Below are 18,980 nucleotides of genomic sequence, written 5' to 3'. Positions count from 1 at the left end.
GGGAAAGAGAAAAACATGGAGAAAGAAAAAGAAAGTACTCATTAATATATAAGTTTAATGCGAGTGTGTCACTAGTTTTCAATTACATACTAGTAATTTTTAATATTATTTTTTTCCGCGGTTTTTCTTGATATATGATTCTAAAAAATGGCTATAAAGAAGATATACCAAAGAGATAAAAAAAATTGTTTCTGCTGTGATTTTTTTCTACAGTTAACTTTTAAGCACTCACCTGGTTTTTTTTTTAGGTAAAAGGAATTGCTCTTTCTAGCTAAGATATTCGAGCAATATTAATGCTACTTGATTAAAGTCAAGACTAAGATGTAGAAGGAAGATACTCAGAGCAGTAGAGTTACAAATAAAAGCTGAAAAATATTTATTCGTTACCTGGGTCTATGACACCCAGGTGAGTGCTTAATGGTTAATAAAACTAAAAGTTTTTTATGTTATTAATTACGTTTAACTTTTTAGTATACTTATTGTTAGTATTTTTTGTATTGTACTTGTTTTGATAGTACCTGTACTAACATTGCAACAATTTAGAGAAGATTAGCATGGCGTTTGTGTAATGATCACATGCGAAAAATGATTTGCGTTTATTTTTCTACAGTTGAGAAAACTAAAAATTGTTTTGTTTGTTAAATGTAATTGCATTTAACTAGAGAGAGTTAATATATATTTAACTAAGTTTAATAAGTTATTTTATATACTGTCAGTATTATAGTTCTAACTATAGTTCTTCAACATTGTACACCTGTATTAAATTTTGAATATACTGAGAAAATACTATAAAAATTCTGCATATATACTCGGGAATGTTTTCAGGCTATGCTTCAGAATATACATCAGAATGTTCTTAGGATATTTGTGTGTGTGTGTGTGTGTGTGTGTGTGTGTGTGTGTGTGTTGTGTAGTCGAGAGTTAATACTATTATTATATATTCCAATAAATTTAAAAAAAAATTTTTAAATATCTAATGCAATACAAGTTTTTTACCTCCTTGACCATGCCAACCATCAGGCACTTCTGGAATCGGCAGAACTGGCAACGGTTTCGCCGGCGTTTGTCTACTGGGCAAGCCTTTTCGGCCAAGCACACATATTTGGAGCCCTTTTGCACGGTCCTCTTGAAGAAACCCTTGCAGCCCTCGCATGTGCGTACACCGTAGTGCTGACAGGCCGCGGTGTCACCGCACACAGCGCAGAGCTGGCTCGGACTTGGAGGTGCGCGTTCGCCACTGGTACCGCTTCCGGGCGATGGTGAACTGACAGTGGAACTCGCGGTACCGCCGCCGCCGCGCGGCTTCGGGGAATCCGTGCTCCCACTACTGTTAACACAACACAGAACGCGCATTGATCTATAACTCGTCACTAGTCAGAATGGGGATTCTTCCAAAACTTGTCAGGTCTCGTGTCTTCGAGACTACGCATCATTAATCATAAATCGAACTCGCGTCTTTCATGTTCCAACATTTATAATAAAATTGAAAAGATCTGTCACATACACGGATTTAGACAAATTGCTCAATTTGTTTCATTATTCCAAAGTTATGTGAATTAAAAATTTTAAACTAGAAGGTTTTGTTTCCATTTTATATACTTTATAAATTATAGATTTTTAGCAATTGAAATTGTGAGTGAACGAAATAATGAATAAAGATATTACAAATTTTTTCTTTCTCTCACGTTAGAACGTTATTAATTTATGTGAGGAGCATAATGAGACTTGAAGTTATTTATTAGATATATTTAATTCATAAAAGATCTTACCTTGCTGATTCTGATCTCTGAGTGGGCAATGACGCCCTTCGCGGCCGAGTAGAACCAATGACGACGCTGGAATCGACGCTGGTGACGACAGTGGGACAGAGATCGGTAGGAACTACGGGAGTGGCGACGGCAATAACTGATGGTGCCCCGTAAACTATAGGCATAGCGACAGTTACCCCGTAGGATGGGTCCTGCCGAAGATTGGAGGAGGGTACAACCGGTATAACCGCCGTTGCCGGAGTGGGCGCCGATTCCGTGGGGAAGTAACTTTGATGATGATGCGGGGCCTGCTGATGATGCTGCGGATGATGGTGAGGATGCTGTTGTTGTGACTGCTGCTCGTGATAGGGCACCGCGGCCGAGAACTCAGTCGGATAATGAGTAGTGGTGCAATATACCGGAGTGTCGTAGCATTCGTCCATCTTAAGACCGAGACTTTGGAGTTCCTGCCTGGTATATCGTTGCGTGTAGGTCTCCTGGAAGCTCGGTAACGGCGTAGGACTGTAAACAAGGATACTTAACATTCTGTACAAACTCTGTATCTAAAAGTTTCATTGTCTAAAAACATCAATCATTTAATGTCATTTAATAACTAATATCATTGATAATAATGTAACTTCTTTGCTTATGTTATTTGAAAAATCCTCATAAGAAATTTATACACACAAAAAAGACACAACTGAAAACTTCACTGATTCAGCAAATCTACAATCGTAATATACAGACATGAGTCAAGTTGACAGCTGAATAACATTAATGATTTATTAAACCATCAAATCTTCTTAATTACAGACATTGAATTATAAGTTAATATAAAGCGCAATAAGTTATAGGTTTGCTGTACCACTCAATTAATTTTTTTTCCATGCAATCATTAATAATAGAATATCAAAAGTTTAGGGATAGTTTACATACCTAAGAGAATCAGGTTGAATGTCTTCGGGGAGAGGTGGCGGTGGTGGTGGCGGTTGCGATGGCTGCTGATGGTGTACACTTTGTTGAGACTGAACAGAGTTGTCGACCGAAGGCACGCCTTGCGGATTCCCGAGTTGCAGTTCCGGAAAGGGATCCAACTCCTCGGGTAAGCTTCCGGCATCCGCAGCGTCCGGATATGAGCTATTCAGGAACTCCCCGAAATTGCCAAAGGGACTCTGCAATGAAAAATTGTGACCATATTTATAAGTAGCATTTTACAATAATAACAAGATAGATATAACAATATAAATACATATATCATATATGTATATATATATAATAATTAATGCATATATATAATAACAAGCTAATTTTATCAAAATATTATAAGAAAATCAGAAATTATTTATATTTCATAATAATTGGTAGTATTGACCAACAAAAGTAATTATATTTAAACAATCATTTTCATATCGCAATAAAAGTTTAAATAATTCAATAAAATAATATTAATTATATCTAATAAAAATTTATATCATAAACTTTAATAATGTGTAATAATACAATATAAACAACAATATATAATATAAATAATATAAACAATAATATATAATATAAACTCTATCGTAAAAATGAATAGAAAACCGAAAAAATAAATAAAGTAGAAAAGTACACAAATAAAAAAAATACCTGCGTCGCATGAATGATGTGAGCCAATTTGAACACCATACCGACATGAACCTTACGAATCTTTTGTTTTCTAATTACATACCGAATAAACAAGAATCGACTATTAACTTTAAACGCCGTTTTAAACGATGTTTTCCTTTGGCGAAGCCGTCACGGTCTCCGGAGAACCGTGCGAGCGGCAAATCGAAGCACCCAACTGCAAGGCGGAAACATTGTTCGACCACAATTGCGAGCCGCAGCGTCGAGACATCGACGTACAATCGAGGTGCGCAGTGAGGATGTTCGAGAGAGGATTGGACAAGCGAAGCTCGTATCGCGTGTTGTCTATAAGCTGGCACTCAATAGAGGCTTAGAGCTTCACTCTCTTTCTTTCTCTGCTCCTCTCTCTTTCCCCTACCCGCTTCAATCATTGATAGTCGATAGTCGATGGGCGGTAAAACACTGTATCAACGGGCGATTAAATATTCGCGCGGCAATAGGATAATAATAAACAGCCATCCGTATTGATACACTTCGTAAATCGATTCGAAAAGAAATTATATATAATATTTTAATGAATTACTCAATTAGCCATAAAATATTCAAACTGCAAGCAACTTTTAAAATTAACAATAGAGATTTATTACTTGAAATAATTTGTGCAGTCATACATTAGTGCTTTCCTTTTTGCTTCCGAAATAGATTCGCCATATTTCGTAAAACTAATGTTCTCAATTATAATTATAACAAAAATATGAATGTAATCGAAATCAAACAGAGAGTTCTATGAAAAATATTTATTTCAAATTTATAATTTAGATATTCAAATATAATTTTCACGATATTCATAAATGTGTAAATGACACGTTATTTTATCCACGTTTGAAATTATAACAATTATTTTTAATAACTATAATCAAACAATTCCGTGAAAAATGTTTATTCAGAATTTGCGATTTAATTTTGGAAGAAAGAAAAAAATATTCGAATAAAGATTTTATGATATTCGCTAATATCATAAAATCTTTATGGCAAATGCCATTTTGTCAATGTTCGAAATAATAACAATTATTTTAATGATAAAGTGCTTTCCATTTAGTGACACAAGTCGACACATCAATCTATTTTTCTTGCCATTCAGATAGTAACAAAGATAGAACGACATTTGTATTAACTTGTGTCACCAAATGGAAAACATCCAAAATATAGCGGAAAGAAATCCATGTCGTCAATAGGGAGTTTTTACAATACCGTTTATCCAGATATGGTGAACGCTAAGGTCAGGTTATCTTCTTCTTAACAATTAATTAAGGAAAGGATAACGTGTGACTTTAGCGTTCACCATATCTGAATTCACGTTATTGAAAAAACTCCCTATTAACAAATTCGTACAACCTGAATTTAAAAAAAATATCTGTTCTAAAATCCGAGAATGAAAATTATGAAAATATCGTAGTAGTAGGACATCCTACAGCAGGGAGTAAAGAATAGCATCATAAGGAGGAAGACGGGGATGGTGAAAGAGGGTGGATATTCAATTTGCAAGTGCCGGTTCCGCTTCGAGCTGACATTTCGCTCATCGCTCCCTCGAGGACCGGCGATCGAAGCCTCGTCCTTCCAGACCGTGAATAAATGGCCTGCTAAACGGCATCCTAAAAGCACCCCTCCTCCTCTAGCCTCTATTTTCTCTTGCTAAACTGTCGAGACAACCTCTTCAATATTGCTCCGCTAATTCTGCGGCACATTCTCGTTTTAGCGGTTAATTGACTGCAACATCGTTTCGTCCACCGCGGAAAAGGAGTCGAAATCGGGTGGAAGTAAAACCAGAGGAAAGTAAAAAGAAAGGAGAAACAAGTAAGACAGCATTCAAGCATATGGAATGCAGATTATGCGTAATACGTTAGGAATGCGGGAGAGTTTTGTAACCGGACCAAGCGGGACCGTGGAATCCGAAAGTCTGAGAAGTCAATAAGAATTGGATTAACCGTTGGATTACGACTCTATAATTTCGAACTGGTCGCGTAAAGGCGAGCTTATCGGTGGGGAAAAAATGGGTGGCAATATTTCAATGATAATATATTGCTGTTGATAGATAACGCTACTTTGCGTGTTTGCTGTGATAAGGAGGATCGAATGATAAGAAATGATATAAGAACAAGAAAGTAGTCTACCGTTAAATATGGAATGTTGCAAAGAAGGGAAAAAAACTCAAAAGTTATTAAATATTAGAGTTTGAATTTTCAGGCAATTTCCAAGCAATTTTTAGACAATTTCTTGTTCCTCAGAAAATAGTGCATTTCATTAAACAACATCATATCTGTAATATATTTTTGATTATTTGATGTCAAAGGTTATATAATTATATAAATTCAACTAGAAAAGTACATGTTATAGTACTAAAAATTAATCTTTTAACCGACTGGAGATTGCTCGTTCTTGCACGGAGCATGTTATTCCTTTCTTTTTTTTATTTACTTTCTTTGAAGAATATTACATATCCATATTTCTCATAAGACCTTCTTGGAATTATTTATGAGAGACGAGATGAGATATGAGCGTTTACACGGATGAATATTATTACGTAAAATTACAACTTATGTTGCATCATGTAGACATGCAAGCGAAGATTTAACCGATCCGTTCAGTCGACGGAGTTACAACGGACAAGATTCACAGCACAAACGATATCTCAGAATATCGATTGAATTTATAATCAAGTTTCACTTTACCCCTAATTTTATTTATCGCTATATATAAAATAATCTTTTTACCTTAATTTTCCTTCTTCAATCGAAATTTAATGAATCTTCGATTGAATTCAATTCGAATTTAATTTGAGAGCTAAAGATAGAGTGCATCACATGAAACGGAGAAATGGAACTCACCTGTGTCTGCAAAAGTAGCATGCTTGATGCCACTGTGAGGGCGGTCGTAGTCGTGGTGATGGACGATTGATTAGTGCAAGCGAGAACCGGAACGGTAGCGGTCGCTTGACGTTGCTGCTGTCGTGGGCGATGTAGTTGTTGTTGCTGCTGCTGCTGCTGTTGTTGCTGCTGCTGCTGCTGTTCTACCTCGCTACGAGTAACAGCCACCGCCCGTTGGCTACCGTTGCTGTTGTCGCTGTCGCCGTTCGGCGAATGCAGTTGCCCTGCAACACCCAAATGGTATACTCGGTTAATATATTTTTATATTAGGCAATTAATATTATTTAAGTTATTCTTTACAACTTCTAGAGTGAATGTCACCCTGAAAAGTGAAATTTCATTCCAAAGAATTTAAAGAGTAAATATTGAAATAAAGAAGAATAATTTTGATAAAAGTACGATTAAGAAAAAAATAATAGACAAAAATAGGAGATATTTGGAGAAGAAATTGAGAAGAAATTGGGAACGCGATATTATTGAAGGGTGTCATTTTATTTAATATTAGCGTATAGTAAAATAAGATTTTATAAAAAATCCAACTTTACTAATAATGATTATTAATGTTCATTATTTATTCAACATTTCTTCATCTAAATATACGTGAGATGCAAAATGTGGAATATATAATGCACATTTCTCCAATAAGAGACTTCGAATAATAAATCAGACACTGATTGATAAATAATGTGCAGACTGTCTATCGTTAAATGTTAGCAAATATGGAGTAAAAACTAACGCTATTCATTATGCGCAAAGAGACAAAAATGGATCGTAACCTCCTTTCTAAGGAAAAAGTTTCTGATATGTCAATTTTAAATGATATGCCGGGAGAACACAGTAGAACACTTTTTCTATCGCAAGAACGCGCGGTTAATATTGATGTTTAGCATTCTGTGTGGCACGTTGCACTTCCGGTGCGCGGTACAAGAACAGCACGTTAAGTACAACTCGGTCACTCTCTGACGTTTAAATCTCCACATACTTTAAAATCAATTTCGAATATATTATAAAATATATTATATATACATTTTTTAAATATATATATTTTTATTTTATAATAATTTTATAAAAGGAAAAAATATTATATTTTGCAAGATGGAACATAATTCGTAAACTGTTTAATTTTATATTTTAGAATCTCTTCTTAAATGTTTATTTATATTACATAAACCTAACAAAAATAGGCAATGATTATATAGGTACTACAAATACATAATTTTTTAAACAGTATCAAAACACAAATCCACTTACAAATTTCGATATGCAAATCTTTGAAAAAAAATGAAATATTTGAGTATATAATCTCTTTACATACAATATCTGTCATACTGAAAATGTCCAGCATCCATGGCGATCATATCTGCAGAGATTACTGCGACTTAGAAAATTATTATTACGACGAATTTTTGTTACTTTCGTTAATTTTTTTAAATTTTAGTAATAATTATTTTATTAATCAAAGCAAGTCTAATGGTAATCATTAACAAGAGAAATTTCCGAAATCACTTTCACTACATTCAGCACAAGCAAGAGATTCGCGGTGGATCTTATTAATCGGTGAATCCTCGTCGTCGACTGAGCACTTGGACGTCTCCGGAACGTCCCTATATAGGGTGGTTTTGAACACCCCAGGGAGACATGAAATCATTGGCATTTAAAATACTACAACCCCGTTCTATACAAACAACCGCGCACCCCATCTTCCTTCCCGATTATTATTACGCGATATTATCCCCTGACGGCCAAGCGATAGACAGTCTCGTATCAACGACCACGCTTTTGTGACAGAACATCGATACTAAGTAGACTGCAGTTTTTTCTCCGCATAATTAATAGTAATTAATAGTAATTAAAGGACCGTTAGTAATGAAGAAATTAGCAATTCTATGTATTTCTCCTAGAAATTCCGTAATTATATTTAAATTTACTCTTCTGAAGAATATGAAAACGTACAAGAGAATTAAATTCTTTAATTATGAAATGACATAATTCCTGGAGTTCAATTTTAATGTTGAAAATATATTTAGTAAGATAATAAAATAAAAATTTTTATATATCAGAATAATAAGTGACACATTTGATCGATTTAAGAAAATTCACGATGCTATTTAATCATAGCGTTTTATGATGATTCTCGTATCTTAAGCCATTTATTTGATTATAAGAAACAAAGAGTCAACAAGAACGTGTCGATGATTTATCGAATCAACCAGGAAGGGTTTATGCGAGTAATCCGATACGACAATCGGATGCAAGGCGTCCCGGCGCATCGAGATGCCACTCGTCGATAGTCATGGATATCGAAGTCGCGTTCGATTTAATTTCACAATCGCACCACGCCTGAGACCACCCACCGCGATCGCGAAGCATCGATTATAAGTGATTTCACCATGACGCCTATGAATTCTGCAAGGGATATGTTGTACGCGTGAAAGAGGTGACGATTAGGTACAATGGACCGGCTGTTACGGTAAATTGAACGCGCGCGAGAGGAGGGACCGGGTTTATTGTTATCTCCGCGGAGTCGTCGTAAAACAACCAGTGAAATTGATAGAGCCTTCCGCGATCTCTGAAGCATCAGTTGTGTTAGACTTGGTAATCCCCGTTAATTATTGGCGTTCGCGTGAGATGAAAATATGTGATTATCGATGGAGAGATGCAGATTATTGAAAACAAATTATTGAAATTATAGGAATTATGCATATAATAATGCATAAAGAATTGCTCGTTTTAGATATATTTGCTAACACATACTGTAGAAAATATAAACATGTGGTAAATATAATATAATATAGTTTTTTCATATAGTTACTTAATGCAAACATATATGTAATGTACCAATAAAATTTTTTTATTGCTCAATTAACCCAACGGTTGGATTAATTGAATAATACTATAATAATACAATAATACAAATAAATTATATTGTATAAAACACATTTTTCTAGATAAATTATTACAGTAATTATTTTAATATCATTACATTTTTAACTTAATGTAGAAAAACATATTGTATAAGTACCTATATGTATTTATATTTAATGAGTTAATTAATCCGTCGAAAGAGAGTCTATTATCTGTAAGAAAAATGAGAACATGATGTCGTAAATCCTACTTGCGTCTAATAAACCTTCTTAATGGAAAATAAAGTCTAATAAACTTTTTTAATGGAAAATAAAGTAATTCGATCGATCACGTTTGACATCCGGATGTCAGGAATTCTGGATTACTAATTGCATCGTAAAACTCGACCTGATGCAATTAGCCAGACTAACTGCCAAGCTTGTGATAGTCGCGTGCTTCAAAGAAATAAAAATACTTATATGTTCTTGCTGCTATAAAATACAATGTCGTTATCGCCACGCAATAAATTAGCCGATACCAAGAGAACGTCAACCCGTAACGTAATATGTTACAGTTACATTTTAATTGAACACCGTTGTATACCTTATCCGCGATTACTTTTACATGCGAAAATGGCACTTAACAACCCGCGTGAAGAGATACCATAAAATCCGTTATTTAAGATAGCATAAAAGCAGAATGCAATTGCTCGCAATCTTATCTACGAGGAATACGATGGAAATAAGCAAGTACATTGCAAAAGATGCACTAAATACGAGTGTAATGTAAATAATTATAATTTATATTTTTAATTAATAACTTTAAAAACTACAAAAGATTATATATTAATAGTGTTATTACAGAGCGTTAAATTATTACATTGATAATTTCATAAAATCATAAAAGAAATGAGATTAATTATTAGTTGTATTAATTCAATGTTGCTAAAAGTAAATTAAATATGCTGTAGCTTTTATAAGCTCATTTAATCTCGCAAATTATTTCAAAAATATAAATAAGAACCCCATGGATCTTTTACTTCAAATTTAAGATTCCAAATATTTTTTTCTCTCGCGATTCTTGTGCCAACGGAAGGCATAACAGATCGAAGTATTTTGAAGATGCACAACGCATGTGCACACGGAAGAAGACGGTGACGGTGGCGACTACACGCGCGGCAGCGCCGTAGGCAGGGGTGAACGCGCGGAGATAGAGAGGCAGAGAGCAGAGTAGGGTGGCGAACGGCCGAGAGAAAAGAGTAGGGCTTAGCAGAACAGCGTGTGCCAAGTGGATTACAGCGGTCTGGTGAACAGGGCCCTCCCACGAACCACGCCTCTCCACGTGCCACCACGTGCACGCTCGTTCGCGCTCGCTCGCCTCGCTCGCTCTCCTCGTTCCGCTGCTTCCGCGGCTTCCTCTCGCCTCTATATCACGTTCTCCCGTTCTCTCATGTTTCCTTATCGGTCCTTAATTCCTTCGTATCTTCTTTCACATCTGTTCGCCTTCACAAGGAAGATGAAAACGCGTGTGCGTAGACAAAAGCGACTTCCGCTTGCCTCATTGTATTGTATAATTCGAATATATTATCATATAAAATGAATTTTGATATAAACTCTAATAAAATTAATAAATTTAATTATCTGCAAAAATAAGAAAATACAAAAAAGAAAGAAAAATTATTTTCTGATAATATTTAATGATTGATATTTATATAAGATATACAAAAAAAGTATTTTTTTACATACAGTAATAATTTGGTTGGACAGACGAAAGTTTTTATATTAACGTATTTAAATATGTAATAAAACAAAAAATTAATTATATCATATCTAAATCTCAATTACTGGATGTATATTAATTGCAGACAGATAAAATTTGTTGCAATGTATTGAAATTCCAATATAAGAAGCAACAATGTCTTATTTTAAGGGGCACTCTGGTGATTTCAACGCGCGCATGAGAAACGACTTGTGCGAATTTCTCGTGAGTCTCTATAGTACGATCGATGAAGGTGAATATTATAAAAATAAATCAAAAAATTGATTAACAATGGATCCTAGCAATATTCCTGAACTAAGCATTATAGACTTTCTCCAATCGACCGCAAATGTAAGAAAACCGTGTGAATACACGTTTTATACGTGCATAGATTTAGATGAATCTTAGTTACAAACACGAAATTATATCCGCATGCTGTAATATTGTAGGATAGAGAAATGAATAGAAGAGAAATGGATAGGCGGGGGGGAGGAAGACAGAGAAGCCGTACCTATTGCTAAATCAGAGGATCGGTCGTTGCGACGAGGATTGTAGCTATAATTCCGTTTTGCGCTCATGTAGCTACGGGGATAATTTCATCCTTAGAATGATTCTAGTTGCCATAACTAGTAAATTACCGTAGAGCGGATTATCTCTATAAGAGCCACGCGGACAAGCACGCGCGTCTTAAGCGTCCGCGTGTATTGCGAAGAGAAAGGCATATTGTTGCTGATCGCCAAGTAACTCCCGGGAGATTCACCCATTATGCAAATCATCTAGACAATATTCTACATAAGCTTACTTGCATCAGCCGTCAGAATTAATGTCCGCGCGAGGAATGTTCGCGTCCTTCTCTCAATTATCGCTGTAGAAAAATATGCAGTCGTTACAATGTATAAATACCCAATCGCAGTGGAATTACATTAATACTTTGCAGTATAATATTGAGATGTATTCGATGTCTCACTTCGATTTTAATGCCCTTCACATTCTATAAATACTGTAATAATCTGTAGTATTAAAGGAAAAAGTCGGAAAAATATGGTTTCCAGATTACCACAGTGTTACTATTTGGAAGATTACATATAATGTACATATCTTCTTACACTCTTTACTATATAACGAATAATAATTTTTAACTTTTCCGTCATATTTATTTAAAATTCTATTACATTCTATTATAATAATTACATATTTTTCCACTTAATATGAAACCAAAAGTTTAGAAGAGAAAATTTGTTTTCTTAATTTTTCGAAAATCGATTTGAAATTAATTCCAAACTTTTTACGTAAAAACCAAATGTATGTAAAGTGATTCGCTGCGATAATCTTGAGTATATAAGGCCTCGCTCCGGAGAACGCAAATTACATCAAGTTTATTCGTGAGACTTTAATGGTCCATCACAGTTTCGTAAGGAATAGGACTCACGTATGAATCTAAAGTAGCAGAAAGCAGACGGTGTCTCTTACTTAGCAGTGAAAGGGTTAATTATGATCGTCCGGCATCTGGCGCGCGATGGACGGGCCCGCGGGGCCCCTCGCAGGACGCCTCTGTCGTGTGGGCGAACACGATGGGGTCTTAAATAGAGGATATCCCCGTGGCTGCGGTTATGTGCCGCATGTGATATCGGATCCCGCTTTCTCTCACGCACGCTCGCGCACGCATCGCGACAGAACGTTAGGTGTGCCCGCATACGAGATGAGTCCATTGATCGCGGCGGCTCGGTTGCGGAGGAAAGTCTGTGTGGATAAGATACCTTCCCCACACCCTTTCAGTCATCTCTCACTTAAACGCGCGTAATGTACAGAAAAAGCGTCGGTGACGTGTCGCGCTATTGGCTACGTTTACACCGTGCGCTTAGTCCGCAACCTATACGATAGGTGTCTTTGCTTAACCTACAGGATAAACAAAGACTATTGTATAGGCCGCGGTCTAAATGTACGGTGTAAACGTAGCCATAATCTATTTCAATCTACAACGCGATAATTTCGTATATACAGGTGTGAACTCTCTTAATATTTCACGAACTCGAAATTGTGAAAGATTTTGATGTAAAAAATAAATTAGTTATAAAATTGTTAAATCAGAAATATTACATTAGGATATAATTTGCATTTGCAATGGCAACATAATTATTTTACAGCATGCAGTATTTACATGTTGTATGATAATATAATTCATATTGCTCCAATTCTGACTGAAAACATTTAATTGGACAATAGAGATTAAAACACTAAATTTTTTTCTAATAAGAACTGTTTATAATCAACGCAATCAATGATAAATGACAAACGGTATACAGTATAGGATTACAGACATAAAGTCTTAACTCGATCTCAGATTGATATAACGATAATTGCCGGTAAATCACTGGGACTTATCTATGTCAGGAGTAATAATCATCGGATGATGAATCAATCGTAGTAATGATAATAATTCAATTCCACGAGGCGTCACGCCGCGCTCTCGGGTCTTACTGCATTTGCATACGTCTTGCATCCGAATAAGATTACGCGTAATTTACACACGTGCGTTATCGTTTCGTATATATTGTATGCGATTAATAAAAAATTGGCTAAATACCGCTAGTCACTCGTCTTCTTTATCTATACCGTATTTTGAAAGTGCCCAGATGCTACACGCTGCCGAGACCATCGTGTGAATCTCCGATGTCAGGCTGCTTTCACTTTAATTAAATTTAGCAAAAGATTAATGTTAATGCGCCTTACCGCCGTGAAGTAATGCCTGAGATACAGGGTGCTGCAGAACTAATGAACCATCTTTTATACGCGAATTAATTCAGAGTCGATTTTTCTTTAAAAGTATAAAAAAGATCGCTGTCTTTCAATCACACGATGAAAAATGAGGAACTCGTAAAAAATAAAATTTCAGAAATGCAAACAGTGGGATATCATTTTTCAATTTCAAATAAACTTAACGAAACGATATAATAGAGAATTGTGGGTATTAATTATAATATAAAATATTTACCATGTAAAAATTCAGGATTAACTACTCTCAGCATAAACAAATTATTCTTGGCATTAATATCAAGAAGAAAATGATCCAAGATTGATTGATGAATTCATAAATAACAGATAAGCCACGTAACTCTGGAACACCGGGTACATTCGATGATTCCGCGTGCGTGTACGCGCGCAGACAATCACCATTTCTCTGAAGGAGTTAAGGATGACAGCACACACTCGGCTGCTTTTATCACCGGCTATTATTCAAGCGTATTCAAGGAATCTCTGAAGAGTAGCCCACGTGACACTGTAGATCTTATTATTGCCGTTTAGCAATGGCGTTTAATTTTAAATATAATCACATATGATAAATATAATGATAGGCACTTCTCGACGATCCTCTTAGCCGTTTACGATTAACTCCATCGATTACATGTTCACCAGCTCGTATGCCTGTTTGAGACTGTAATTAAATTAATGGGTCGGTTGATTACATGGTATTCCCTTGATCGGTGTCTTTGACGAGAAGTACGAGAATCTAATGCTTCGGCAGAAGCATTAAATCTCCAATATCTACGAGTGGTGCGTATGTTTTTAACGCCAGCAACGCGAGGCCTTTGTGTAAATTAAATCAAGTATTCCAATGTTCTCTCTTTCCTCATACGCGGCCAAGAATATTATTTCTTCGCCGGACTGTAAAGGAGATCAATAACAATTCAAATGAAATCGGTTTTCGTGGTAAACTTTGCATTTACTTCTCGGCTTATCATTATCTCGATAGTGAATCCTATCCGCACGAGTCGTGTACACGCCTGCGGTTTCCCTCGCGCGGGTTATAGCGCGGTGTGTCGGCGGAGGTGAAAGAAGAGAGCCGAGTAGAAGTAAACGGAGGTATAACGAGAATAAGAAAGAGGGAGGAGGATGGGAGAAGGATATGGAGAGGCGCTTGCGACACGCAGGCTCCAGCGCAACCGGCCCGATAGGTAGGTAGGTAGGTAGGTATATCGCCCCCTGACCCCAAACAACTACCGTGAGACCGGCTTAGCTCCGGTCGGCATGGAGCACTCTCCTTTGCTCTCCGCTTGGCGCGGCGTGCATCGCGTGCATGCACATGTACCGTGTACGTGCACGTGTATACGTGTGTGTTTTCTCGCGAGGCGCCGCGAAATGTAAGAAGAGAGGGCACGCGTGACACGAGGGCGAAGGAGAAGGGAACGACACGACGATAGATGGGAGCCTCGTGGGTGCAGCCTGGTGCAGCCACATCCGCGCGACTTGCCTGCGCGATCTCGGGGTGCATCTCGTCGACGAAGGGAGCAGGGCGGGAGAGAAGGAGCTCAATGGACCGTTTGGATTACGCCGCGAGCGGTGTCGCAAGCGTTATAAATGTTGCTGCACGGGAACCGAGGATTTATGGATACGCCGTGGAGGGGTTACGACCGACGACCGTCATCATCTTCGGTCGTCCACTGAGGAATCCGCTGTTCGCGTCAAGAATCGTTAGCGCGAAGATTCGTTACAGGAAGACAAGTGAAAATGGATCGCGAAGCGTAGGTGGTCGGCGGTTTCTGATTTCTCGAAATAAATCTTACTTTATCTCGAATCTTTCCTCATTGAATGCCCACATTCTTTTAATTTATTTATTTTATTCCTTCTCATATTTGTTACGCTACCTTGGTATATGATTTATATAAAAAAAGTAAAAAAATTTTAATATATTGAACAGATATGACTCTTACATGATTAGGCATTACAAAAATAGAAGAAAGACCAAAAAAATTGGGTATTACAAAAATAGGAAAAATCAAATTAAATTATATTAATGTGTAATATATTAATATGTAATATATTAATAGTTTCGTGATATCTATTTTTATGTATTGTATTAATTGCGTTCAAACCGGAAAATTTTGCAAAACTATCAGACCGTAACTTTTGAGATATTTTTAAAAGGTTACCTTGAACGCTGCTAAACAAGGTAAACTTGCTGTAGTACTAAAATGCGAAAAAATTCTTCGACTTGAACCTTCGTTCAAATGAGCATCATCTGCACGGATTTACGACCGTTTGCTCATCTATTCCTAATTCTAGCCGCAGCCGTAAAATCCTAAGCATACGATTACGGCAACCGTTTTTTCTTTCTCCCTGGACCGCGCGTGATTTACGCCCCGAACTCGTCGGACCCACTCTTTTGTTTTTCCGCCGTGAGAGATTTACCGACGGACTTTCGCCTGGACCGCTGTATAGGGTGTCCGGATAGCAGCGTTCGCGAGAGCGCTTTTCCCGGACGTCGCTCTCGGGCGTTTCGCGATCAGATTTCAGCTCGCGGGACGAGCGACGTATATCGGAACTCTTCGTTATATCAGCGGGAACTGCAACGTTATAGATTGACTTTCTCCTATCCCGCGATTTGCCAGTACAGTTATCCGAAAGCTATTAAACTCGACGTGCGCGTACACATTTATATAATTTTGTATCGCTCACTCGCGCGTCGTACGGCTATTTATTTTCACACGGATACTTATTTGATTCGAGATATAAACATAATTTTTCTATACTCCTATTCCAAGTAATCAGTCAGCAAACTACCGGTGAATCAGTTCGCTCTTCGCTTTTCATTCCTTTAAAATTACATGCGACAAATTGAATTAAATTTTCATCAGTTTCACCAAGAATAATTAAACGTATTCATGACTAAACATTCAAGAAATTTTGATTTCTATCTTTCCTATAGTTCATTATAGATACTCACAGTCATGTTTTTCTTACGCAAAGTTAAAAATGACATTCATATAAGAAATGCATTTTTTTACATAGCAAAATGAGTAATTGCACACATTCCACAGATGAAAGAGTAAGCAAATAGAAATCCATCTAACATCTATATACTCCAAGTAAATACAGTTACGAAATTTTCGCAAGATTTGCGCGCGCGATTTTCTAAAAAAAATTGATTTATTATTTAATCTCTAGAATAAAAATTGTGTTAATTAACTTGAGTAATTTATCAGAGCTTATAAAGTTTAGGATTCATAAAGGTCTTTAAATTAAATTAATTGCAAAGAGTTTCTAAATAAATTTCTTATTATATATAATCTCGCAGTTATTTTTTTCTTTATAAAAATAATTTCGACATGAAGGAAAAGTAGACAAACAGGAGATAAGTAGAAAATATTGAGATATTACAAATAAAATTCCTATTACAGCAAAATATATTTAAAACCAATTGGTTAAGCTTCTATTGAAATTTAAAAATTCAAAAACTTTGCGATTAATTAATTGCGCGTATTTCTTTTCACGTAAAATAAATAAAAATCCAATAAAAATACGTAATAATGTTTTTAACCTTTTATAATACACTAATTTTTATTTTTTTTAAATAACTATTTACACACAAAGTATTCGTATAAATAAAAAGCTATGATGACGTTCAAAGACTGAGTGAGCGCCATACTTTTTTAGATTTAAATGGATGTAAAAGTCTACTCCAATCACAGACAACAATTATACTGAGAGCTCACTCAACCGTTGTGTTTTCTGAACATATAAGTTACTGTATACTGCATTAAGAAATGAAAACTGCCATCTTTTCATGTGTGCCATACATAGAGTATTATACATATACACAAATACCGAACAAATACACAAAATGTGAAGAGTAAGGAGGGATAAATGAGACTACACACGCCGGAAAGAATGGCGTGTAACTCTCAAGATGGCTGTGAGAAATGGTTCCACCCACGTCCCGATATTCGCATGCGTGCTCGAGAATCTCATATATCGATTCAACGGATCCCTTTCAAGACCAGGAATGATAGTCGCGAGTTCCTCGCGGGCATCGAGCTCTCCATTGCCCGGGGATTACCACGATTTCCCGAAAATCACGTAATACGTGTCACCTTTCCTGCTTGGATAACCAGATTCTGAGAAAGTGTCTTCTTCGAGATAATTTCCTGTGATATTTCGTGTTGATTTCTGACATTAAAAAAATATGAGCATTTTTTCTTGACTTTGAAATCGTTTTTATAAAAAGAAAGGTAACTGCGAGATCTCTTATAAATATTAAGAAATTTAATTAGAAACTCTTCGTGATTAATTTAACTTTCATGAATCTTTAAACTTTAAGCTCTGATGAATCACTTAAATAAATAAACAATATTTGATTCTAGATGTTAAATAATAAATCTTTCAACAATATATTTCTTGAAAATGCCGACGATTTGTGATACGCCGAGATCGAATTGTAAAACATATTACGAGATGCACGCGATATGTGATAAATCGCAGAAACTCGACAAATGAAAATTACAACGGTCGTTAATGATTGATGACTGCGTATATTATAAATTGGCGATTATATTGCACGGATCTTAATAGCGACTAATAAACGTGATTATTGCTTCCTCCTCTTCAAAACACAGGGACATTTATAGCCGTTTACCGTGTCTCGTTACACGTGAGTTTTTTTTTCATCGATATACAGTCTGTCGAGCAAGGAGCAATTATGTACAATGCAGCTGTGCGTTTTGTGGAATGAGAGAGTCTGTAATTAACTATAAAGGTCGCGAAAAGAGAACTTAACCCCTGAACCGATAAAAGATACACAACAAAAATTCGCGTTACATGCAATCGAGTTAATATACCCCGGTATATAGATAATTATAATAATATTTATTGATTCTTCATGTAATAAAAAGATGATTAAAGTTAACGGCTTCCTGTCGATGAGTAATTTTCGTGTTTTAGTAACGTAATTTACATTAGAAGAAAATTGATCGAATCGACGAACGTTAGACAAACGGACGACGTGAATTATTCAATCAATTCATATTATGTAAACAAAGTCATAAGACCGTAATATAAATAGACAAAAAATAAGGAAAAGGCCAGTCAGTCTTTAAACTGAATCTTAATGCTTAAATAAAATTTCCGTGTGAATTTATATACATGTCCATTCTATAATCATATTGTTTAGATATACTAGTACATTATCATAACACAATACGATCAAAATGTAAAAATTTGTAAAACTCATATTCATAATCAAAACGTTTCTAATTAATTTATATATCTACTTATACTTATGCAATACTTTAATATATCCGGACTAATCAAAAGTTAACAAATTAAT

General features: G+C 35.9%; 1 protein-coding gene across 1 annotated transcript in view; it reads right to left on the bottom strand.

The window, feature by feature from the left end:
- Positions 1 to 18,980, bottom strand: part of Hr38 (Hormone receptor-like in 38) — a 65,940-nt gene that overhangs the window by 3,355 nt on the left and 43,605 nt on the right. The window contains exons 2-5 of the mRNA XM_018451388.1: positions 6,239 to 6,501; positions 2,685 to 2,920; positions 1,770 to 2,270; positions 997 to 1,327 (exon numbers count right to left, since the gene is read on the bottom strand). Of these exons, the coding sequence (XP_018306890.1) occupies positions 997 to 1,327; positions 1,770 to 2,270; positions 2,685 to 2,920; positions 6,239 to 6,501 (1,331 nt within the window). The remainder of the gene's footprint in view (positions 1 to 996; positions 1,328 to 1,769; positions 2,271 to 2,684; positions 2,921 to 6,238; positions 6,502 to 18,980) is intronic.

Source organism: Mycetomoellerius zeteki, unplaced genomic scaffold (genome assembly GCF_001594055.1).
Source record: "Mycetomoellerius zeteki isolate Tzet28-1 unplaced genomic scaffold, Tzet1.0 scaffold310, whole genome shotgun sequence".
Classification (NCBI taxonomy): Eukaryota; Metazoa; Arthropoda; class Insecta; order Hymenoptera; family Formicidae; genus Mycetomoellerius; species Mycetomoellerius zeteki.
This window is presented reverse-complemented; position numbering and strand designations above follow the sequence as displayed.